The sequence below is a fragment of the Perca fluviatilis genome, chromosome 9 (genome assembly GCF_010015445.1).
Source record: "Perca fluviatilis chromosome 9, GENO_Pfluv_1.0, whole genome shotgun sequence".
Taxonomy (NCBI): Eukaryota; Metazoa; Chordata; class Actinopteri; order Perciformes; family Percidae; genus Perca; species Perca fluviatilis.
Window position 1 is genome coordinate 25,344,545 of NC_053120.1, and position 25,888 is coordinate 25,370,432.

At 42.4% G+C, this 25,888-nt stretch overlaps 1 protein-coding gene across 1 annotated transcript in view; it reads right to left on the reverse strand.

The window, feature by feature from the left end:
* sema6bb (sema domain, transmembrane domain (TM), and cytoplasmic domain, (semaphorin) 6Bb) overlaps positions 1–25,888 on the reverse strand; it is an 80,406-nt gene that overhangs the window by 43,459 nt on the left and 11,059 nt on the right. The window contains exons 2-10 of the mRNA XM_039810189.1: positions 25,219–25,293; positions 22,308–22,422; positions 14,297–14,357; positions 14,112–14,174; positions 3,932–4,030; positions 2,424–2,514; positions 1,851–1,970; positions 1,193–1,281; positions 198–415 (exon numbers count right to left, since the gene is read on the reverse strand). Of these exons, the coding sequence (XP_039666123.1) occupies positions 198–415; positions 1,193–1,281; positions 1,851–1,970; positions 2,424–2,514; positions 3,932–4,030; positions 14,112–14,174; positions 14,297–14,357; positions 22,308–22,422; positions 25,219–25,293 (931 nt within the window). The remainder of the gene's footprint in view (positions 1–197; positions 416–1,192; positions 1,282–1,850; positions 1,971–2,423; positions 2,515–3,931; positions 4,031–14,111; positions 14,175–14,296; positions 14,358–22,307; positions 22,423–25,218; positions 25,294–25,888) is intronic.

Sequence of the window (25,888 nt, forward strand, 5' to 3'; positions counted from 1 at the left end):
TAGCAAATAGAAAAAAGAGAAATTACAATTTGAATACAAAAATATATCCTGATTCATTACATGGCTTGGTTAAATACGTGATTCTGATTGGTCAATCATTGCATTCTGCAGTCTGCAGATCGTTGCTAAACATAACAGAGAAATACATATTTGTGTTCCTTGGTACTTGTTTAAAGGTATATGTTAATATGTTGTACCTGTTTGCTGGTGTGGAAAACACCCCCAGGATTATGTCCCTGCCGTGCATCCTGATGATGGGGCTGGTGGAGTGGAGCAGGTTAAAGTAGAAGTGGGAATCACCGGGGACGGAGCAGTTCAGACGGGCCTTCAGGAACGATGTCCACTGCTTCTCCAGGACGCGCTGAGACCCACCCAGGTCGCGTTTGCACACCCGCGCCACACGTGACACCACCACCTGTACGTAGTGAGGCCCAGAGAAGCAGATGTGGGCGGATATAGGCATGGAAAATGACTGTATCTGTATAAGCATGCGGAGCAGGCTTTGGGTTTCATCTTCTAAACTGCATATTTAGTTCAAATTCAGGGTGATCTCTAAAGAGTCACTTGCATGCTATTTGTAATTTGGAAACCCTGTTTTGACACATCATTGTTTTATAATGGCAAATCTAATATCAATTATTCATAAAAATGTCAGCGCATCTCAAAATTGCTTCTTTGAACGCCCTCATGCACACAACAGTGATGCTGTTTAAGTCTCCATTTACTCTGCTCTCCATAAACATGTCAAAGCCAGAGACCTTGTGCAAGCACTTCTTCCCAAATGTGAATTACTAATTTATTAGGAGAAGCTCCTGATAAAGATATTTTTTAAAGATGTACCCCCCCCAGCTCTGGTAAGGGCAGGGAATATATAAAGCTATAAAAAAAGGATTTTCTCAGGTTAATACAGACATGAATTGTTTACTCAGACTGGGATTTGTTGGATTAGATATGAAGACAAACAAGTATGAGGATGAAAGGTCAGTGTAGCTGTTGGAAAAGAGTCGATATTGACATTCAAATAATAGCAGAAGGGATGTATTTGAGCGGCAACTGCTTTCATGGTGTTGCATTTTAACCACACATTCACATCCACAGTCCTTTCAAAATATGCTCTGAATGGACCAGCAGCTCCTCAGTGTGAATACCGAGAGTTCAGAGGAACATGTTTTCATCAGAATGACTTCTATACCTTCTCCAGGTAATTGAACTCCATGGCTATCTCTCTGAAGAAGAAGTAGATGTGAGGTCCCCACTCCACAGCGCTGACAAAATAGGGCTCTATATTGCGAGACAGAGAAAAGGTGAGAGAGAGTGAGAAGAAAGGGAAAAAGGTTTTATGTAATATATATGGACCAAGAGAAAGCATACAGTAAACAGTGTCTCCATTTGCAAATGCATCATTCGCTCCCATGACACCGAGGTAACATGAGGCCAGTGAGAAAGAGGCACAGGCCATGCTTAATTTCATTACATGGTGAAAGGGGATTTCACACCAAACAATAAGCGCATTATGACTCCCTGATGTTTCTGAGAACTCGGTTTCACGCTATACATTTTGGCTCTATTACACCCGGGACCGGCAACAACCTGTGTGTCTGATATTGTGTAGTTTATTTGTTTTTTTTTATGTCCTGTTGTCATCATTAGGTTTGACCGTGATGTGGATTTTCTGTCCGGGAGCAGTACGTTTGACAGCTCTGTGTCCAGTGACCTGAACATGGAGTTGTCAGGCTGCTGACTCAGCCCTCTGCTACTGACACATGTATCGATCCTGCATCCTGCTAAGTGATGCCGACACACACTCAAACCACCAGACTATGATGCACACATGTCTACTGTGTAGGTACCTCTGAACCACTTGGAGTCGTGCTTGACAGTGCGCAGAGCGAGGCTGTCCCCAAGGCTACGATAGATCACCGCATCAATGGCCAGGAAGTCTGTCACTGTGGCTGTAAACAGATTCCCCTCTGACACACACATACACACACACACACACACTCTAGTGAGTTGGACAGCCTGCCAAAGCAGCAGCATAACCACAAACTATACAGCTGGAGTGAACAACAGCATTTTATGAAAGTCCTGCATCATAAACACAACATGACTGACCGGTTAACAATATAATTGCAGCAACTTTGCAGCACTCCCACGCAAAAAAAACACCAACATTTTTACTTCTAGCTCATATCAGTTAATGGGATGATGGCTGAACAGTAATGGCTCCCTACAGTTTCAGCCACAGAACACTGTTGATTATATTATAGTGGAGTGTTTAAATCAGATGAAGTAAACAAAGCAGATGAATACAACTGAAAAATTACAATTGCTCCGTTTTGTTGAGCTTGCACTATGTACTGTATCACTTTTAATAATATTCATCAGTGCTGATCGAGGAAGTAAAGACTAAAAGAGTGTCTTACCGGCAAACAGAGCGACATTGGCGTGTTTGGGGTCGTAGGGGCATCTCGCCATACCGCTGACCGTGTCTCCTACCATCTCGAGAGTGTCTCCCTGGAACACACACACACACACACACACACACACACACAGATGCACGCATCAATCAGTAAACTCCAACAATATGAATGTGTCTACAGAAGCATTATGAAAACAAGCCACAAAGGGAATGACAATTAGGGAGTGTCACCTTAAGTGCAGACTAATGATTCACTGGTGCCAATTAGGCACAGCAGCAACAACAAGAGTCACCCTCTCATGCATAAATAAAACACAGACACACAGGGTGCCATGCATAAAGTCATACATGAATACACAGTGAAATCCATCTTCGGCATCTCTCTCCCTCTATTACACAATCACAAACATATCCACCTGAAAAGTAGCCAAAAAGCACACAATTTCAGCAGCACAGTATTATTCTCATCCACAGCTGAAAAGGAAATCATTTAAAGGTCGTTTTATTAAAAACCAGCTATAAATAAAACAGCAGCTAGCATCGCTAACTAGACCCCAGAGAAACAGACAGCCTATCATGGAGAGACAGGTGTTTTATACACTGTTGTAGAATGTCATTAGTGGCTGACAGATAATGGGCCAGGTTCATCTCAGTGTTCCGCTGTTGCGCTTGTTTGAAATGTGAGAGACTGAAAATAACACTTATCTCAAAAAGCCTTTGATAGTGAAAGGATTTCACACTTCCACCCAACAACACACACACACACTTTCTCTTTCGCCAACGCAACTGCCTTCATCGCTCATTTAATATTCCTGCAGAATGATGTGAAATCAGCCGAGGCGATTATTAATATTTATGTGTAGTTTTTCTTCCACAAGTTTGAGATTGTTACTGTAATTGAGCGAGACAGGGATTGGTCGGGAAGTGGAGCACATACTGGCTGCATGGTGGAGGATTCAGGATACGAAACCTTCACACTCTCGACGAATATGTTTTGGACAGGGTGGAGGAAATATTCAGAGTACACTGCGGCTAATTGTTTGAATCAGGTCCGTCAACAATTAACACTTGTAGCTTAAACTCTGGCGTCTCTTACTTTCTGCCTCCAACTGGGGAATTGCTTTGCTTTCTTTATAACGAGCAAAAGAAATCAAGTCACGTCTCCACCCTTACTCTCTGAATACCATCCTCTTCCCCTTCTCCACTCTTTGTGTTCTTCTTGATTATCTGTCTCTGACTCTCAACGATAACAAGTTTGGCAGACCGCAAAGTTTAACCACCGAGAAATAACAACTGTTGTATCTCAGGGAAACAAGGCACTGGAACTGCCAGACAGAAGGATACATAAGCGGAGAGGAAGTCAGCGCCGCACTGAGTGCTGAACAAACAACTCTAATCGAGCTGTACATTGTCACCTCAAGAGGCAGAGCACTGATTGTGTTTAGGAAGCAAGAAGAAAAGTTAAGGTGACGTCAAACCAATCACCATGACGTGATCTCACAGTTAACTCACAGTGTAGTTGGCACACAGCGGGTTGAAGGCGTTGGTCCCACACACAAACAGGCCTCCTTCTCTGCTGAGCAGCACCTTCATGAAATTACGGCATTCATCCTGCAGGGAAGGAAGAGAGGGAGAGCTTAGTGTGCAGGAGGGGGTAAAAGTGAAGAGAAGATAGGCGAAATGATGGAGTGAATAGAGGAAAAACTGAGTTTATTTTTCAGGGACTGATTATCCAAACCGCTCTGTGAAATGAAGCTTTTCAGTTGCCTGATGTGTGGAATTATTACACCATTAACGCTGTCAATCATATTGATACTGTCTACCCTCGTCACACACACACACACACACACACACACACACACACACACACACACACACACACACACACACTGATTGATTGACAGACGGTAATCCAAACCAGCCTCAGGATTTTAAAACAAGCAACAGATTTAAAGCTAATTTCTCCACCGTGAGGCGTCAAACTACATGAAGCGAGCTTAATGACTAAATAAACCCAAGTCACAGTTTAATCCTCCCATGCTTATTCTTTGAAATGAGAAGTGGTGTAAGCACCACATGCCTTAATAGTCGCTTTAGCCCCACAGTGCCAAAAGTAATAAATGTTGGTGTAGTGAAACGGAGAAAAATGACTTTCAAGTTAAACTGCTGCCTCGACAAAAGCACAGTGTGTCAGTGTGTTTATGGTAGAAATGACTAAACACGTTTAACATGTAACTTTTACACTGCTGTGTTGATCACACAATACTGGAAATACAGCACTGGTTCCATTCTTTTTTAACTATTTTAACAATTAACTAACAATTTAGACTCAGTGCTTGCTTTCTACATTAACTTGTTTGTGTATGTATGTGAACAGTATAGTATGTTTAAACATCTGATTGAGATATAGATGCAAAATAACTATTATAACATAAATACAATTTAAAAATACAGAAAAAAGACAAGAATGATAAAAGAAATTGTTGTGAGCAGTTCAAATGAAGAGTTATTTTATTTATTTTAGTTTGATTTGTAGGATTGCACAGTATAAAGAGAGGTAAAAGTATTCAGTATTTCACAAGAAGAAAAAAAAACAATTATAGAAACATTAGAAAAACTCAACGTACAGTACGGCTAACAGAAATATTTTTGTTCTTCCTTATATCTCCCCTCAGAGGTCCTGATCCCAGGTTGGGAAGCACTGTCTGAAGGGCTTCACCACAAAAACGTAACATGATGATGAACAAACAAAGAATCTATCAACAGTGAATCGGCGTGTGCAGGAATTTACATGACCTTTGACTTTAAAAGCCAAAAAGTACCGACAGCAGTTTGACTTTGCAGGGTCGAGTCCACCGCCCGCATGTGTACTGAGTGACGAAGTACAGTAAAGTAGTGTAGATCACTGGTGGACAGCAGCCAACAACCCCCTCCCCAAACTACTAGTGTCCCAGCCAGGATGGCACCAGTTCGGCCACACACACACACACACACACACACACACACACACACACACACACACACACACACCAGATGGGGTCTACTTCAAGACCAGCACCCGCACCGATCTCATCGGAAACAGAAGTAGGGCTGGAGCAGAAGCAGGGGTGGTGATAGCGGGTATGTGAAATGACAGTCTGTACGTGTATGTGTGTGAGTGTGCATGAGTGAGCGTGTGGAAGAGATCAGAGGGAAAGCAGTGATATGAGAGACGGGTGAGTGTTATTCCAGATGCTCCACCCTCCACCCTCCTACCCCGCAACCTTCGCACTTCACTCCCTGCTGGGTTCTCGTTTTTCAACTGCAAAAAGACAGGAAAGGAGGAAGTGTTTTCATGCGCGAGTGTAAAGAGCGGGAGTGTGTGCGTGTTGGGGTGCAGGGGGTGTGTCAAGTGTGAGGTGTAAATTTCTAATGGCACAGCACTGTGTGACAAATTGCGGAGCGAATGTGACAGTATATGTGTGTGTGTGTGTTTGTGTGTCAATCCCCCATATATACAGTGTGTGTTCACGTGTGCCTTTTGCATGTATCGTTGTGTGTGTGCATATCTGTTGTATCATAGCACAGATGCATGCTCGTGTGTGAGAATCATTTGCATGCTGTTTGTCGATGGGGTTGCAGTCTGTCAGCTTGGTCAGAGCTGTAATCACAAAGCCAGATGAAGCACTCTTAATAACAACCCAGTCCAACTGCCAGCTTCTCCGAGAGGGGAGTAAACGCGCAGAAGAGCCAAAACCACTGCACAAATGTGCACATTTGGCAGCGCTTGTTCACAGAAAATGAAACATTTCATGACTACAGTATAAAAAACAAGGGTCGGATCCTCCATAACATTTCAATTATTGAATTTGAATTGCCATTTGTACTTTACAGACATCCACAATTCATCCCCTGCTGCATAGTGTACATGCTTTTCATTAACCCTTATTCATCTATTCCAGGAAGCAATTTGGCACTTCCAGGTATTGGGTCTTTCTTTATTCAAAGCCCAATTCATGCAGCTGGATTATGGCTTTACTATGGTTTCCACATTAAAGAAATAAACCAATTACAAAGGATCAGGTATTGAATCACTGAATGAAACACTTATATATAAATCCAAATGCTGTACGTCCTGGTGCCTCCTTCCTATCCCCTCTGCCTCCTCCCCTCTCTCTGCTCCCTCGCTCCCTGGGCAGAATCCAGACAAAACGCCACCTGTGCTGGCTGGCAAGCCTTCCCAAGACCCAGACGACTGCAGCAGCCCTCCTCCTCCTTCTCTTCCTCTTCCTCCACCTCCTCCTCCTCCTCTTACTGACAGCGGCGGAGCTGCCTGGGCTCTGAAAAATTCATCTGCAGCACAGATGAATTACACAGGAGCACACGCCTGAGTGCAAATATGGACGTGGTTGTGAATGGAGGGGGAATTTAAAGGACGAGAAAGAGTGTAAAAAGATAAGGGGGGGGGGGAGATGGTCAGTGTGCGTACAATGTGCGTCTGCGAGCAAGTTTGCATATGTGTATCTGCTTTTAAATAAACTAGACGCTACGCAGGCAGCAGCGTTTTTAATCAGTCTCTTGCTCGAAAGGCAGATGTTTGCCAGGCTAGTTCTACTCTGCAGATGTTGACCGAGCAAGTGCATTCATCGCCTCTTGGATTCTCGGCACAGGCAGAGAGATTTTCTATTGACACAATGCGAGTGATCACACACGCGCAGTCAGAGGATCTGCAACAAGTTCTCTGTTGCTACAACACATCTGCTCAAAACAACCTACAGCAGTCAGACACCATTAAAACTAAGGAGGCTCCCCATTCGGCATCTGCTTTCTATCTATCTTATCCGGAACTCAACCTTTAGTCTGAAACGATAAACAACCCTTTTTCCATTTGGCTTTAGCCTGGGTTCAATGTTTGTTTTAATGATGAGGCTTTATCCAAAAAACTAAACGAACATGGGTTTTACCTCCGGCAACAATCAGCAATCCCCTGTTTGGTCTCACCAAAATACAAAACAGGTGTATACGTCGTAAAATCTTCTGCTCATTTTCCTGCTTTAGGAGCAACCACAGCATGTGTCATACCCTTATAAAATATAATAAGTTGATGACCTGCTTTGGTAATGTTCTTACAATAGGAGCCATCTAAGGCAGTGCATCAGGGGGTTGTATTTAGCAAGCTGCTCCTCTAAATCTCCAAAGTTTCCATTACATGCCTGGCTGGTCCCCTGATGTTAGTGACCAGGGAGAAGAGAGCATTGCTCTGCCAAGAGCTGCCATTGAGCCAGAACTATCCCACACACACTCACTCACACACACATATACTGTATACACAATACACACTCAAAAAGGTTTGGCAAGCCTTTTCTTCACTCATTAACAACAGCCTTGTCATTCCCAGAAAAATCCCTGATGCACAATTTTGACTGAAAACAGAGTGACTCTCTATGACAAGAAGAGAGGGAATGTGTATGTTTGTGCACATGTGGGCGGAGGATAAATTAACAGCGGTACCAAATTAGCAGCAATGTGCGGTTCTGAGTGCTGCGGTCTTACTCAGCATGTTAAAGCTAATCTGCGTCCCTCAGCAAGCCTTCTCAGTTTGATGGTAATTCTGACTGAACACACCACAGGCCACAAACAAACATCAGACACCAGAGGGAGGGAGGGAGGGAGGGAGAGAGGGAGGGGAAGTGAGATAATAGAGATAGAAGGACAAAAAAAAGAAAGAGACAGACATTGGGAGAAAGTGAAGGAAGGAGAGACAGATTGGAGCAAACAGAGAAAACCAGAGTTTTTTCAGGCCAGTCAGCCATGTGGCAGCCTCAGCGGTAGAGCTGACCTGCAGCAAGACCTACAGATCGTGGGGTCGGCTGAGCTCCACTCCCTGGTGGAAAAAACACACACACACACACACACACACACACACACACACACACACACACACAACACACACACACACACACACACACACACACACACACACACACACACACACAGTCAATCCTTGACCATAACACTTAACCTGAATCACCCCTGGACAGCTCTCTGTCTGATAACCTGCTGAGAAAACAGTGGCAACATTTCACAATGTGATTTATACATATTACAGTCCTTCCAGAAAAACGCGGAGTTGTTTTGTTTGCCTTGATTATGCGGCACGTTTTCTTAAGAAATGCGATGGAATATGCGGGATATTTGTGCAATGTTATGCGATGAAATTGCGGGAACTTGCAAAAAATGCGGGAACTTGCAAAAACTGCGGTTTGATGAAAAAGAGAAGAAAAAGTGCTTTTTTTTATACTTAATTTCCAAAAAAAGTTTACAGATATTCAGTCATTGCAATAAGTAAATAAATAAGATACAAAAATATATACAAATAATATAATATTAAAGTAAAAATAAAAGTAATAGTCTAAACAGAGGGAAATAAAAGATACAAAAGAGACAGACTTTCAAAAATCGTTAATAATATAGACAGCAGGAGCACTTAAACAAAGAAATTTGAGTAGACTTCAGATATTAAGATAGCTTTCTTATTGGATCCCAACTTAAGAGACTCAAAGTACATGTCAAATTCAACCTCCAACACCTGCTTTACGACGATGTTCACGTCGCGTAATTACGTCACTTCATAACGTTCCCATGGCAACAGGGGAAAATGGCTGCTCTTGTGTGAAGTAAACGCAACATTTTTTCAACTTTCTGCTAAGATATATGTGACTTTTTTGCAACGAAAATGCGGGGATTATGAAATCATGCAAGCGCCGCATATTTTGCGCGGAAATCGGCAATTTATGCGGCGAAAGTGCGGCATATATGAAAAAATGCGGCCCCCGCATGAATATGCGGACTTTGGTTGATTATGCATTTAATTATGCGATCGCATAATCGCGTTTTTCTGGAGGGACTGATATTATGATAATGTATGTTGTAAAAAAAAATGTTGGGCTTTTTGGGAATATATCGAGAAAATAGGCTCAGCAGCACACTAATGTCCTATGCAACTGTTTTACGATAAAGCCACTTTTTAGTTGGTAAACCTTTATCAAGGCAATTTTGACAAAAGCTTATACTGACATCAAATATGTGCCTTGTCATGCAAGTGCACATCGGAAATGCAGTTCACAGCTGTAGATCTCTAGGTCCAAATAAGTAGTAAATAAGTATTATGCCTATTAATTACAGCATATCCCAAAAACTGAGGATGAATCAATACAGAAAGCCATTGTGAAACCAAAATAAGAGAATTCATTTTCAGAATTAATTCACAGGATATAAATCTTGCACAAACATCTGGAAAGCAACATATGCCAAGATAAAGGTCAAGTAATGAAAAACTGGGCTACTTTATCATTACATTGAAACTGAGTCTCAAACGTACAAATTCTTTGGGAATATAAAAATGGGCTGCTGTGATGTGAAAGATACAATAAAGGTTGAACCTTAATGTCCTAAATCTGGGGCAACTTCCAAAAGACAGTAGCGAATGCTTTAGTGCACAGTAGTAGTAGTAGTAGTAATGATAGACATTGCACAATGTCTCAGATCCAAAGGCAGAGAAATAAGATGGCTCATACATATGAAGCATTGTTGAGATAAAAAAAAGGCCACAACTACAAGGAATGAGAGTGGATCCATTCAAATTGATTAATTTGCGAGCCAAAAAAGGCTGTGAAACTGAAACTTCTCACTGTCCGACCCAGAAAAGGCATTTGGGTTGGACGACTGAAAACTCTAAGCTCCTCAGAGAGCACGATCAACGCAATATTGATCAAACAATCTCACTAAGTGCTGCTTATAACGATGCCCAACCGCTCTTTAAAAGCGCTCTATATGGGATTGCCTTTGTTTGCATGTACATGCCACACTGCCATGGCCTGATGGATTGGCATAGTGCCACCTCTGGGGAACGTCTCAACCTCTATCTCTTGCATTCTTTTGCTTTCATAAGAAGAGAAAGGGACGACGGGAAAGAAGGGGAGGGGGATGACAGAGAACAACATGAAAAGGGCAAATACAGGATAGATAAAGAGACAGCGGAAAGTAAAGGACAAAGGAAAATATGACAGGAATATGCAGAGTGAGTGACAGCGAGGGCGACTGTTGCCTTCATCAACAATTGCTTGGTCAACACGGGAGTAGAAAAAAGGCGAAAAGAATTGCGATATTGAATTTTCAGCCTAATTAGGGAGAATACCATGTCCTTTGTGATCAACCAAGCAGAAACATTTAATTACAAAACCAATTATGAGGTGGAATAATGTCTCACATCTGACACAACCATCCTCCAAGCAGAACAGGTCATTTTCAGGAGTGGAGGAGAGGAAGAGGGGAAAGGAGGGGACAGAGGGTGAACAAGGCACACAGAAGACGACTGCTCGACTGCTAGGTGTGATTTTCTTTCTTAATTGTTTTCATGCATGTGCAGGAGAGAGAGAAACAAAGGAAGAGCAGGAAAAAAACACTTGAAATGTGTGAACATACAGTATATACTGTATAATGTACATGAGGGTTGGTGATCACACCTCCATGTTGTGTGTATGCATGCATTGGAGTCAGAAAAAGATTGTTGTTTAATTATTCAGTCGGTTTCACCTCCAACGTGATAATATAGCAACAGGGGCACAAAAACAACACCTGTATAAATCTAATGGATTTGAATACAAAAGCCCCACAGTAAACACTGTAGCTAGACAATACCTCCCTGTAATTGATATCGTGATACAAAATTCATATAATTTCGTTATCATAACATCCAACCAGTTTCAGTGTTTCTTTCTAAACATATGATCTTTGTTCAAAGAAGGCTGAATAATCAAATATTAAGAAAGAAAAAAAAAAAAAGGATCTGCATGCTTAGGTCCAATTCAAGTATTTCATGATAAAGCCAAGCTTCATCAAGCTACATTTTTGACAAAATGAATCCAAGATATTACAATGACAGCACACCTGTGTTTTGACATGGAAGTTCACGTGGAACGTGTAGTTTCCTAATTGTAGTCTTATAGCTCAATAAACTAAACAGTGAATCATTCCACTTGTTTGGTAATCATGTTCACATTACTTCTTTTGAAAGGCTTTCCTAAAGCAGCAGTAGCAATTGTCAGATTATTTTTTTTTATCGATTTTGAGGTATTTGTTTTAATATAGCCTACTATTTGAGTTTGTGTATAACATTTTTATCTATAAATTAAATTTCCATGAAATGTACTACTATTGTGACACTACATTTATGAAGCTTCAAGGTACCCTGTAGTGTTTTAATAGTGCTATGGAGCAATGCTTGATTATTGTGTTCCCTATTCTTTGGTATCGCACATGTGCACACTATTCCACTGATCGACAGGTAGTTGTATTGTGCCAAGAAAAGTAACAAGGCACCAGCAACATGCAGTGAAGAAGAAAAATATAAATGTTTTCTGAGAAAGGAAATGCATTAAACACGATGCTTTTTGGGGAGAAACACAGAATATAAACCTTGTTTAGACGAAAACTCCACAGGGCACCTTTAAAATGTTGCATTTTTTCGTTGACCCTCAGGGAGGTGTTGATTCAGCTCTATGGTCATTTTTTAGGCTGAAGTTTGTGTTGATGTTGTTGTACAGGATTACATTATATTGCCACATATGTGTAGCTCCAACTTTTCAGCAGCTGTTATTTGAAAAATAATTGCATTTTTTTTTTTTACCTATTTTGGTCTGAAAATATCGTATTGGCTTTTAGAAATCCATATGGTCTGTAGCATAGTGAGTGTGTATGTATAAGTGTGCAACTGAATGTGCTTGTGTGTACATGCATATGTACACACAAGCAAATCCATTCATTTGCGTCTGAGCCCAGAGAGCTGACTGAAAGGACCGGGCTGTGTTCTTATCTCCCTCACACTGCCGTGTGACTCAGCTTTACCAGGCAGCCCAGTCATTAGGGGCAAGAAGACCTTTCATATCTCAGTCAGCCCCAAAGCTCTCCTCAGGGGCCGGCCAACAAGGACCCACACCCTCCCCCTCTCCTCCCCTCCTTTATCTAGTCCTCTCTTCTCCCACACCTCTCTGACTCCCTTCTCCTCCTCTCAGCCAAGCTTTTTGTCTCTGTCCCTCTATTCTCCATTGTGTTTCTGTCTGACACCGTCTCACACAGATTTAATGTCAGGTGTTCTCTCACTGTGGTAAATAAGTCATTTTATTTCTCTGCCTGGAAGGGTCAGAGCCCATGTCCCCCCCCACCCCCGCCAACCGTCACCACTCCACTCACCCACACACATGCACTGAATACGGGCTGTTTATGTGTAGCAGCTAGAGATGTGTGTGTGTGTGTGTGTGTGTGTGTGTGTGTGTGTGTGTGTTGGAGATATAAGAGGTATTGAGGCGTGGGCTGCTGGTGGCTGCTGGGACGTTTCACCCCATCTCTTTCCTCATCACCTCCGTTTCCCAACGCCCACCTGCATTTTCTGAGGGCACAAACTGCATTCCTAACTCATGATGGTGGAACAAGTGGTGTATGGGTAGGAGGGGCTCTATTCTTCTTATCGATGTGTGTGAGATGAGCAGGGACAATGAGATAATACGCGGTCAGATCCCCCCTCGTCTTGAGGCCGAGCCAGCAGGCATGACAGTCAGATGACTGGCACAATGAAACCAAAGCTTCAGGCAGAAAGGTACAGTACGACATGTCACATGTGCCATAATAATGTGTGTAAGAAGGAGAGATAGTGTAAGGCGAAAGCTCTGAGTGACTGGACATGATTTCAACATATTTCACTAACAAAATGTCATCCAATATACTTGATCTGTAATTCTAGTGTAGATTATCTTTGCATACATTCTCCAAATGCTTTGGGGGTTTTAGAAAAAAAAGTTTTCAAAAGAAGCTGATTGATTAAAACTATTCTGAGAAACAACTCAGAAAATGCCTCCAGTAAAATGCTGCAATGCAAAAAAAGTAAAAAAAAGTAAAAATGCTGAAGTAACTTAAAACCTCAATAAACGGAGAGTTGTTGTGCTATAAATTGTAATTTAAAGTGTGTTGCTCAGCCAGAGTTCTGTATAATTAGTTAATGTGCTAATGTTGGCCCATATTTTATTTATTCATAATTAATTAAAAAGAAATGTGTGTAGTTCAAACACCTAAATAATAAAGTAAAAAATATGTTTTGTCATTATTTGTGATGAAGCTCTTTAAAGCCACTAAAATTAATATATTTATATTAAGAATGGATCAAATGACTACTTGTATATAAAAGGGGTCGCTCAAAGTGACAAAAACCCAAAGATTACCATCACTCAACTCCATACTGTAGCTGTATGAAGCATTCTTAGCATCTTTTAGCTCCTTGTTTACCTTTTACGGCTCTCAACTTTTTGTTTTAATCTCACCGTTCTCATCAACATGCGGCGGTTTTCATTGAAAATGCTCTTAAAAACCCAGTGCAGACAGAGTCTTCGTGTCTAGCTAGTGCACTTACTGTAGTGGAGCATTCAGCAGCTAAAGAGCCAGATATTTTGAGATATTTTACTTTCGCCAGGTGGCCAGAAACACTCCAAATCAATGCTTATGTTGCTCTCTGTCTACTGGATGTGTAAATGTGTTCACAAGTTGTTGAACTGTCCCCATGTGGCCAAAAATAATCAATTAATGCAGGTTTAATGTGCTTTTTTCGCACCAGAGACAGAGCGAAAGAAAAAAAAAAGAAAGAGAAGGTGTCACACCGTCTCACCTCATGCTTGCCCTTCATCCTGCAGATCCTGATGTCATTCTTGTTCGACTCCCATGTCCTTTTCTAGTAAATTACAAAACACACATTCACACACGCACTGCTGGTTAGCCACATTTGCATTTCTCTGTCATGCATCCACCTATAGGTTGTGAATGCTGTGGCGTGTTTGTCCAGAAGGTGCTCACCTTGCTGTAGAACATCTCGTCTCCTGCAACAATGTCCAACTCCACACGGAAAAGGTCATCCCTAGAGAGAGAAATATAGAAATATAGAAAGAGTGGCAGTCAGCCAACACAGCACTATCTAAAGCTTAAGGTAAGGCAAGAAGCTGCACCAAGCAAACCATGAATACCAGTTCCACAGCACAAGTACAGTATAGATATAATTGCTAGCTCAGGAAAGTGCGGGTCGATGCAGATATTATTTTGGATGAAATCCAGGCCACACACTTAATACAAGCTCTGACTAGGAATATTTCTCTGTATATTTAATCTGTGTGGTTCTACAATTTACTGTGCGTGCAGCTATGTAATGCATATATATTAGTGACTTTTATTCGTTTGAAGTTGATCAGACCCTCAGAGATTAGAGAACAGCTTTACAATGTCTTCCCAATATATATGAGAAATGGAACCAGACTACATAATGACGTCTCATATTTCCCCTTCGCCTTTTGCCTCCGCTCATTAAACTCTACTTGCTGCACAGAATATGCTCCTAGGCCCCCGGATTCAGCTTATCAGTCTTATTCAAAAGCCTGAAATTGAATTAATGGATGATTTAATCAAGTTGTTATACTGATGCTTGCACACCCTCGCAAGCTGCCTACACGTGGTCCCAAACCTAACACCATGCATGTATTCATGATATTCCCAACACTGCTTTCTCGCACTCTTAATCTGCTAATAATTCTGCAGTAACCTTGGATGGTGCTGTTAAAATGCCAACTAAATGAGAGTTGGGGCTAGGCAGCTAACAGCTGACGTTGGCATGTAGATCAAGGCCTCGGTATCTGCTGGGATGGATCTGAAGCTTGGGGTTAATCTAAGCAAAGTCTCTAGATGGGCTAATCTGTAAATCTGCCATAGCCGTGTTATTGCTGCAGTATCGATCCCATCTCTGATCCAGCTCTGCCTCCCAGTGCTGCCTGTTCTCTCGGTTTCTCCTTTTTCTTTGATAGAGGCAGGGGTTATCATGTATGCATCCATGTAGTGCCGGTTTATGTGAGAATTCATACCACTGCAGCGTGTGTATCAATGTTTGCATCTGTTTTTCGGAAAGAGAGAGCTGTGAGAATGTGTGCATGATGAGAGCGCAGGTAGGCCAAGTGCCATACTCTGCACCTGAATAATTCATCTTCACTTCCTGCTGGTGTTTTTAAAAGATTCCCGCTCTTACTCAACCTAGCCGAACCGGATAACGGCTAAGTGGCGAAGAAGGGCAAAATCTCCAAACACTTGCTCAATACGTCCCTGCTTAACAGGTCAGAGTTTAAGCGTTCTCCAAACAGTGGAGTGGGCCAGAGTGTGAGGCATAATCTCATCCAGGCTGCTTCAGCGTTGTCTCAGCATTAACATAATGAATATAGCAACAGGCCTCCTGGTCAGAGTTGCTGGCAGCCAGCGCTGTTGCCTCTGATAGTGCAGAGGAGGTGGAATTATTTATGCTGCAGTTCCTTTTCTCTCTCTCTCTCTCTCTCTCTCTCTCTCTCTCTCTCTCTCTCTCTCTCCCCATCTCTTCTCCTGCCTTCCAGGTTGTTTGAATGATGCAAAGCCTGTGGCTTGTATGTTTTTGTTTGTTTATATGTTTGTTAGTGGATTTAATGTGTACTCTGCTACAGGGTTAGGATTCAGGGTAAGGACTAACATGCGCACTGTGTAAAAATATCATTATTCTTTATGTCGCAGGATGCGCATGCAGCCTTGAATAGCCTCGATTGATTAGGTCAAAACTTAACAAAGGCGCCTCAACTCACAAAATCCAGGCCTAAAGCCTACAAATCAAAAGTCTCCTATTTCATTCTCTTTGTCTGGCTTTGTGTATGTGTGTAGGATGTGTGTCTGGCTGAGATGTTCTTTTTTATAATCGCCTCTGACCCTTTTTGACCTGGCTAATACAGGTCAACACAGAATCTGAAGGGAAACTGTCAACACTTCCTAAATTTCAGACTTGACCAGCTCATGAACTTTCTCCTTTTGGCCGACCAAACAACAGCAGACTCAAGGTCAAGACATCTTAAGTTGCCAAGTTTTCCTATAACTCTTTTTAGTTTTCCACCTCTTTTTCTCTCTAGCAGCCGTATTGTGGTTTAGTGTGATCAGAGCTGAGCCTCTGCAAATAGCGTGCAGGAAAAGCTGCTCCACTGGAAGAAATTGAAATGGAAAGATTTGAGCTGACCACCGATTTACTCTGACACTTCTGCTGACTGAGGGAGAGAACCCTTTGGCACGTCTGTGTGCAAGTTTGCATGTATTTAAGTGTCTGTAAATATGTGCCCCAGTTTGATATCACATACTAACTCCTAAAAAAAAGTCAATTTGTAGTGCTCTCAAAAACTGAAAAGTGCAGAAAAATCCCCTGCACCACCCACTAAGTTCATTGAGAGAGCAACACTTTGGTCAAAGACCTTCAAGCATTAAACTCACAGTACATCATCTGTATACTTGAACCTAGGGCTGCAACAACCACTCAAAAAAAGCAGTTAAATCGCACCGAAAGACGACTACATATTAATAATTGATAAAATGGACAAGAATTTCAAAATCCATAAAAACAAATATCTGAAACTAGGAATCCCTGCACATGCAATACAAAATAAGCAACATCTATCAACAAAATAAGTTTAAATTGGGGTGAAAATAAATAGTGACAAAAATAAGTATACTTACATATTTAAAGTGGATTCTTGATTTGTTTATATTTTGACATATTAGTTCTTTTATGACATATTATGGGCTTATTTTGCAAATTGTGTTCTTCCTTCATAAAACCCACATTTTGAACGTCCACCTGTGACTACTTATGCCTGCCTGCCACACACCGACTTATCATAGGCCAAATGCCTAATAGAGTAATCAAGAAAAAAGGTAGATGGATTAATCAAAAATAATCACTGGTTGCCGCTCTAGTTATATTTCCAAACTTTAAAACAGCAGCTTTCCAAAGTTATAGTTTAAATTACATCAGTCTGCAAGTCATTGGCAAAATGCATTAACTAGCTGTATACTAACGGCAAAACATTGTCCTATGAGGATTAGTCCACAGTGTGCACTTAATAGTACTAGTATATAGTGTCTATGGTATGTGATCTCCCTTGCCCTCGTCTGCATGCTATACTTTCTCTGCTAGCCGCTCTACAGCTGAACAGCCTGGCAGCTTCACCTCCGAGCTTTCCAGTCTTTGCCACAAGTGAGCGTCTCCCTGTCCGTCTGCCATGAGGCATTTGACCTGGCTGTGACTGCCGCCAAATGACCCTCCCGTGACCTCTGAGGTCAGCGCATGCGGGCTAATAAACATAGCAACACCAACCTGGCAGTAAGTCAACACACTTTCCCTTTCCATCTACTGCAAACATATATATACACACACACACATACACACACACACACGCACAGAGCCAGATGGCAAAACCCCCTTACGCTTTATCACAACTGGAACAGTTAATCAAGAATTGGCTTTGTTCCTTTGCTCATCTTTTCAATAGATAACACTCTCCAATTGGTTTATATTTGTGGGGATTATTCCCTTGGATCTGTCTGAGGGCTGAAGACCACAGGATCCACAGCTGCTCATCTGGACAGCAATGAAATAGGGCTTAACACAGCAAGGTGCTTTACTCCAGCAGCCAAATACATAGTTTACTTTCATTTAGCAAGGATGGGGAGGTGGACAGGGAGAGGTACCTGCTCTCAGCAGGTGCTTGGGGCAGGGATTTAGCAGCGCTTGCAGTCTAGGGAGCAGCTATGCTAATGGTGACAGGATTTGGGGATGAGTGAGGCGTCTTATCAGGCCATGCACTCGGTGGGAGCTTTTGGCAGTCATACCTGCCACCACTCAGGTACTTATTTATATATTACACTTTTTAAACCTCTGCCGCCCTGCTGTGTTGTCTCTGGCTCATACAAGCATTTGAACACGGATCTGTTTCTTTCTAGGCTGATCATTTTCTGTCAGGAAGCCGCAAACACTATTAGCCACTTTCAAGAAATATATAAATATACTCTCTTTCTGTGAATCCATCACGCTGCTGTGAACCCCCCTCGCCTCTCTCGTCTTTGCACCTGTCAGTCTTGCATTTCATTATCATCCAGTTGGCTGAGCCCTTCATATCAGTTTACCTCTGCTATTTAGTAAAGAAGTTCTGCAGCTGTAAATTGAAATGAACGTCTCTCAGACTGCGTAATGGCACCGGCAACATTAAAAAAGCAGAACTGCAGACTACAGTAGCTGCAGTTGTCTGTGTGCAGTTTTACTATCAGGCTGCATGCTTATAGACCCTCTCAGTGTAGTCAGAATGGCTGGAACCGTGTTACATAGTTTGATATATTTACTACCAACTATCAGTAGTGGGGTTAGGCCAGCTGGAAGCCAGGGACTGGGTCATTTCCTGGACCACAGTGGCGTCTCTTGTTGGAAACCACTTCAGTCTTCTTTTAGACTGCTACTACAGTTAATAACCAGCACCATATGGGGAAACTGACTGGGTCTCATTTCTTTGGCATGTTTCATGCTTGATTATTTTTTAGACAATCAGGGCAATAAATCTTGAGGTGTCTGTTTTTTGTTAGTTCAGTCTGTTTGAGGTCGGCTCCTGAATGGCTCCGGGGAGCAGCAGATGTAGCTTTATGGTGTAAACCCGGTGCAGCTGAGCAGGCCATCCTCGTCTGGCCCTCCTGATCACCAGGGCTTCTGTCTGTCCAGGATCAGCACATTCACCAGAATGACAGATGGACACCAAACTAGAAAGCATTTGTATGGCGGAAACATCAGCCTTCAAATTAAGATAATTTTTTGGGCCTCTCCGCCATTATTTGATAGGACAGCTAGGTAAGAAAGGGGAGAGAGAGGGGGAAGACTTGCAGGAAATCGTCACAGGTCGGACCCGAACCCTGGACCTCTGCGTCGAGGCATGAACCTCTCAGTATGTGTGCGCCTGCTCCACCCACCGAGCCAACCCGGCCACGTCACACATTTATTTTTACCAAGTAATCAGAAGAGATTAGAGAACTTGTCAATACACTAGTGGGGCATTCTGTCCCAAATCAGATAAAGGTTTTTGTTCACATTTTAGATTTTGTTCAAGCCTTACGTATATGCTATTTGAGACCAAAAAATAAGTTCCAGTAGGCATAATGAGCCTCATATCTTGTTTCGATTAAACATGAAGACAACATGGAAGGAACTTGCAACTTTACAGAAAAAAAAACAGATTTTCATGGTCCTAGGAATGAGTCCATATGCAACAAATTGCAACCTCGGCTTGACATACTTGCCATATCTTGCATTCTGATGATGTTAGAGCCCTTGAAATTTGGCACAACATCAATCCAATACTGTAATTTTAGCCAGAACTATGGAAAGTCCATATGTATATACTTTGGGAGACTGCCTGGCGCCCCATAACCACCCATTTTGCACTTAAGGGCCACTAATAACAAATCTGACATATGCACGTGTCTTTTGATAATTTGGATCTGTTGCATATCCTTTTTGTCTGTGCCCGAACAAATGTCATGGCTCTAGGAGTTAAATGTCTAATAGTTTCGCATTGCCAGACCTTCCTCCACAGCGCTGCGGTGGAGGGTCTGGCTAGTCCACACAACATTCCGGGATGGGAGAAAAACGTGCTCTGGTTTATTGGCATTTCCTTAAACCAATCACAATCGTCTTGGGCGGCACTAAGCCGCAGACAGAGCCACGGTGCCGCTGCAAAATAGCCCCGGGTTTTGGTGGAACATGTGTACGTTCAAAAGTTGTTTTAGTCTTGCAACAGAAAAAACTCAAATTCAACAGATAGTCTAGCTAGCTGTCTGGATTTACCCTCCAAAGATCTGAGGAACAGTTAACCATAGTCCTCACAAATCGACCGGAGTTTAGAATGCCAACACAAAGAAAGCAGAAGGTGACAAACATCCGGCCGAAATTAGGGACACCTGGCAGAATTTCTGGCAGCACCTGAATAATCCTGTAAGTGAAACATCAACGATATACACTATATGTCTAATGATACTGAACCCTACGTATGGCTTCCTGTCTAAGATGTTTTTAGGGTGCAAACATGACAAAAAATCCCAGTGGCAAAAAACTATCCAACTCTCAAAATTCAGCAAAAAAGTTTTCACACAATTTTTTGGAGTCAAGTAACATATACAGTACAGGAAGTTTAAACAAAATCTCATTTGACAGGGAATGAGTAACAAAGTTACTTTAATTACTGTATATTAAAAAAATTGACCTCCAAGTTTTAAAGGTCCCATGGCATGAACAATTCACTTTGAGGTTTTTCAACATTAATATGAGTTCCCCCAGCCTGCCTATGGTCCCCCAGTGGCTAGAAATGGATAGGTGTAAACCAAGCCCTGGGTATCCTGCTCTGCCTTTGAGAAAATGAAAGCTCAGATGGGCCGATCTGGAATCTTCCTCCTTATGAGGTCATAAGGAGGAAGGTTACCTCCCCTCTGCTTTGCCCGCCCAGAGAATTTGGCCCACCCATGAGAAAGAGAGCGACATCATGGCTTGCAAACAAGCGAAGCACGGCAGTTAGTCAAGGCCACACCCCCACCCTCCACCTTGCCCACATACTAAGGAAAGCTCATTCTGGGACTGGCTCTAGTGGCTGTAATTCTGCATCAAAGCTGAATTTCGGGAAAGAGACTTCAGATACAGTATTAGGAGACCACTAAGGTCTATATAAAAGCATCCAAAGACCACCATGTCATGGGACCTTTAATTGTCTGTTCAGGTCTGATCACACCAGCAACTTAAAAAAGAGAGAAATTATTGCATTTTTATGAAATCACCTGAATCCAAAAGAGAGTCCAAAATTAACCCCCAGAAGCGCTAAGCCACAGCTGAATGTTAATATTAGCATGTTAGCATGTCAACGTGTACCTCTCTACAGCTGTAATACTGATGGTATGTTTTATTAGTACATGTTGGTTTGAGGCTCATACACTGCAACTCCTAAAATAATATCCAATGACAGTGGCTAATGTTGCTTGGCAGCAAAAAAAGTAATAACAGACAATCCAACAGATATTAAAGCTGAAAATGGCTCTGACGGAGCTATATATATATGTGTGTGATGCAAGCAATCAAAGGCATATCACAGGTCCCAGATTTCTCAAAGCATATTCCTACTGTCAGTGTTTCCTCTATGCTGATTTCATTGTGGCGGTGCGCCATGGCAAAATTTCTTCCGCCACGCTATCAGAAATAGGGCAGACGCACAATAGTCGCGGTTGCCTTTAAAATTATCCTGCCGACATAATGCACCCTCCCCCCCTCCCCCCCGTTGGCTGCCGACTCACATTGCAATTTAACACCAAGTATAAAACTATTCAGAGGTTATTGGGCCCATCCAGTTTAACTCCACATACTGTTGTGTTGATGTAGTTTATTGTCAAAACGTTTGCTATCTTCCGAGTCGGCTATTAAACGACCAGCTCCACCAAAGACGTCACCGCGGGAGATGGCTTTGAAACGCAGACACCAAAATCAAGGTAAGAAATAAATAACTAAGGCTAACATTACAAGAAACATTAACAGGCTAGCTAGCTAACTGTTATCGATCTCACGACGTGACTTTTTGCCCGAAGACAGCGTTGTGGAGAGTGAAACGGGAGACTAGAAAAAGGCGTTCAGGTGGTGTGTTGGTAGGATGGCTACAGCAAATCATAGGCTCCTGTTATCTAAAAGATTTTCAATGTAATGACTCAATGTGGATGAGGTCGTTATAATTGGATGGCCTGCAGCTTCAAGCACAATTCATTTGGATACAAGCATTACATTTTGGAAGATAGACGGGATTCTGAACAGCGATGCACGCGCGCAGCTCTACTCTACTCTAAATAGCGTGCTGTTCGGACAGACCTGCCCCCACTGCTAAATCCTAAAGGAAACACTGTACTGTAGATAAAGCCATAAAGGAACTGCTTATACTATGAATTTGTTAGTATGTCTGTCTGTGTGTTGTACCTGGCTCCAATGTAGAGTGTCCGATTGACTTGGAGAATCCTCTGGATGTGCAGAGGCTCTTGTCTCAGCCATGTTCGGTGGGGTCGGCCCAGAAACACTGGGTGTCTTCTCACCACTGTCGGGTGAAAGAGACAGAAACATAGAATGATGATGGCTGATTCCCAAACTGACATCCTATCAAAAGTCATCAACATAAAAGTGGTTTTGAGTTTGTTTTTACAGTTCTGCAGCAGTAACAGGTATCCAAGGTGACAAAGTTTGAGACCTTTGTTTCAAACAGCAGCATATCTGCTACTATAGGCATACAGGAGCTGTGTTCGAAACCGCTCCCTCATTCACCTATTCACTATTCCCTATATAGTGTTTATTTAAAGGTCCCATGGCATGAAAATTTCACTTTATGAGGTTTATAACATTAATATGAGTTCCCCAAGCCTGCCTATGGTCCCCCAGTGGCTAGAAATGGTGATAGGTGTAAACCGAGCCCTGGGTATCCTGCTCTGCCTTTGAGAAAATGAAAGCTCAGATGGGCCGATCTGGAATCTTGCTCCTTATGAGGTCATAAGGAGCAAGGTTACCTCCCCCTTTCTCCCCCCACTCTCCACCTTGCCCCCCCTCTCTCCTCCTCAATAGCTACAGAGACAGAAATGGCACATACTAAGGAAAGCTCATTGTGGGACTGGCTCTAGTGGCTGGAATTCTGCACCTGAAGGCTGAATTTCAGGAAAGAGACTTCAGCATACAGCATTATGGGACAACTAAGGTCTATATAAAAGCATCCAAAGAGCAGCATGTCATGGGACCTTTAAATAATGAACTATATAGGGAATGACCAAACGAGATTGCGGACACTCCCTGAAAAGACATTATTGCGTGACTTGCGTCAGGAGATGGATGCGGGGCGCGCCCAGCATCATGTAAACAAACCAAAACTAAAATACTTCTTATACGTCCCTGAAACAAACTGAGCACTAAGAAGAATAGTAAAAGGTTATATACAGTATATGTCGCATGTTACATTTGCACTGTTTAGAAACGAAAGTCTGTTCCTTTTCTCCTTTTCAGTTGTCGCGGTGATTTCGGCTTCTTCTCCTCCGGGAAAACACGGCCGTGTTGCATTGTGGTATACGGGAGTAAAATGTAGGGTACATCGTATGTACACTCAAATAAGCAGTGCATTGTGGGTATTTTATAGTGGACTACTGTATATAGTGAATTAAATTTACCGCGGAGAATTCGAACACCACTACAAAATGGCGAACACACTATATAGTGCACTATTTCCGTGATAGGGAACGATTTTGAACACAGCTAAAGACACAGAGCAGAGCACAAAGTGAGATACAAGAAACAACTAATCCAAATAATAAATGAAAGATGTCTGAACTATACATCATATGTCACTGTTACATTAACAAGTTCTTGTTTGTCGACTGATTGGGACTCAATTTTGATAAATTGTTTATTTGCAGGTTACTTTTTGTTTGGCAAGACATGTTCTGCCAAGTGATTCAGATAATTCAAAAAGAGAGAGACACGCAGAAACAGGTGACATTTTCAAAAGCACTGAAAACAAAATGTTCAAAGGACGAGGAGTTCGGTACATCGAGGGAAGCGAAACCTTAGGGGACAGAAATCAAAGATAAAAGTAATGGAGAATTTTCAGCATGTTTTTATGCATGTTGTCCCGCTGATGTGCAAAATCACAGAGAAAAAAATAAAGTGAAGAGAGAAGCAGAAATCACACATATAAATCAGACGGATTACCAATCTGTCTTTGACCTCGACTGAGGTAAATGAGAATATTTTCATCTCTTCTCCGCACTTTCATCATTTACCTCTTTAAATCTCACCCTATAGACCATTCATCGGTCACCTTCTTCTTATATTGTCCATATTTAATACTGGTCTCTAGACTTTATCCTTGCACTATTGGACCTATTTGCACTACCACCATGACACACACTCTCATAGAGCACCTTACCATGCAGACTGAATCACAGGGTCAGTACCTGCCCGGTCACTGCAAGCGTCTCATGCTTATACATCCCTTTTTTTTATTTAGTATCTTCTCTTATCTATAATATTCATGTGGATTTGTTATTTTATCATCCTGTTTGTGATGTATGTGTATGTTGTATGAGATGTCTTTAAGCTACTGGGATCTTGAATTTCCACTTGGGGATCAATAAGGTATCTATCTATCTATCTATCTATCTATCCCTCTATATTTTGTCTGCTTCAGCTTTATTTCTATCCTGTAATTTCCTCCTATTGTATCTACGTCACTCTGTCTTGTGATTCTTTCTTTTCTCTCTCTCTGTCCTCCTCCACGCCTCCCTCTACTTGTCTTGTCTGACCATCCAGATAAGCCTGCATTTTCCACTATAACTTATACCGGCTGTAAACCACAGCTGCTGAGTCTAACACAGCGGCTCAGTGTACCGCTCAGTACCCTGACAACCTCTACACTCTACTGTTTGGTATTGATACGTCGAGAAGGCTCTAGACTAGGCTAGGGAAACCATCAATCAATAATATTGAACTGCGATCAATCAAGGTCGGGTCTGAGCTGGAGACTGCCAAGCTGATATGGAGACTCAAAGTCTGAGTGTGTAAGGCGTCTCTCGAGGATCTGAGTGTGTGTGTGGGAAAGTCATGAACGTGGGAGCCCCTTCCTACACTCTGGTCTCATTCCTGAACGCGACCCCACACCTCCTGACCTGAACACCAGTCAACACCCTTTGTGTGAGAGCCTGTCTGACCCTCCGCCTCCTTCTTGCCCTTTCCTCAATTCAACACCCTGCCTGTTAGGCCGCGACACAAAACCTCACACATCACGACCTGGGAGAGAGAGAGACACGCAGGGGAGTAGGCGGCTAGAGGGCGGGAAATTTGGGGAGGTCAATACCTTCAGTGGGGATGAATTTTTTGGGGGGGAAAAAAGAAAAAAAAAAAAGGGGGGGGGAACAAAAGAGAGGCGAGTCTGAAAGGGGGGGGGGGGGGGAAAGGGGTAGCTGTACTGACCACATCAAACACCCACATTGATACAAACATCTGAGAAAAATGAGAAGGAGGCAAAGAGGCAACATCTTGGGTAAGACCGAGGGAAATATATGGCCTATAGATGAAGGGAAAATCTGTATAGACAGAGAGTGAGTGAAAGGCTCAATAACCCCCCAGACATCTAGCATTATCCAGGATATTATAGAGGCTGAGAGAGGGAGAGAAGTGGTGGTTTACCTAAATTAAACGCTTGCCAGCGACGTAAATCTCCTCTCTGACAACTGTTGGTATTTTTCATCGGGCAGTACAGAGGCAAATGCAGGTCTCAGACGTGATTCATGTGGAAATACAAATCATACCCAAATTAAGTTACTTACACGATCCATCTAGAAAATGTAGCAAGCACTGCCTCGGAGGAGAAAAGCTCTCAGGATTGCTATCGACTTCAGCCACAAACCTCAGCAGGCATGACTGGCTGGCCGCTACCTCTGCTGTTACTGCAATTTCGGTGCTGTAGCGCGTGTGTGGTGGAATTCAATGTGCATTCAACATACGCTTTTATTCAAGTTGTTATT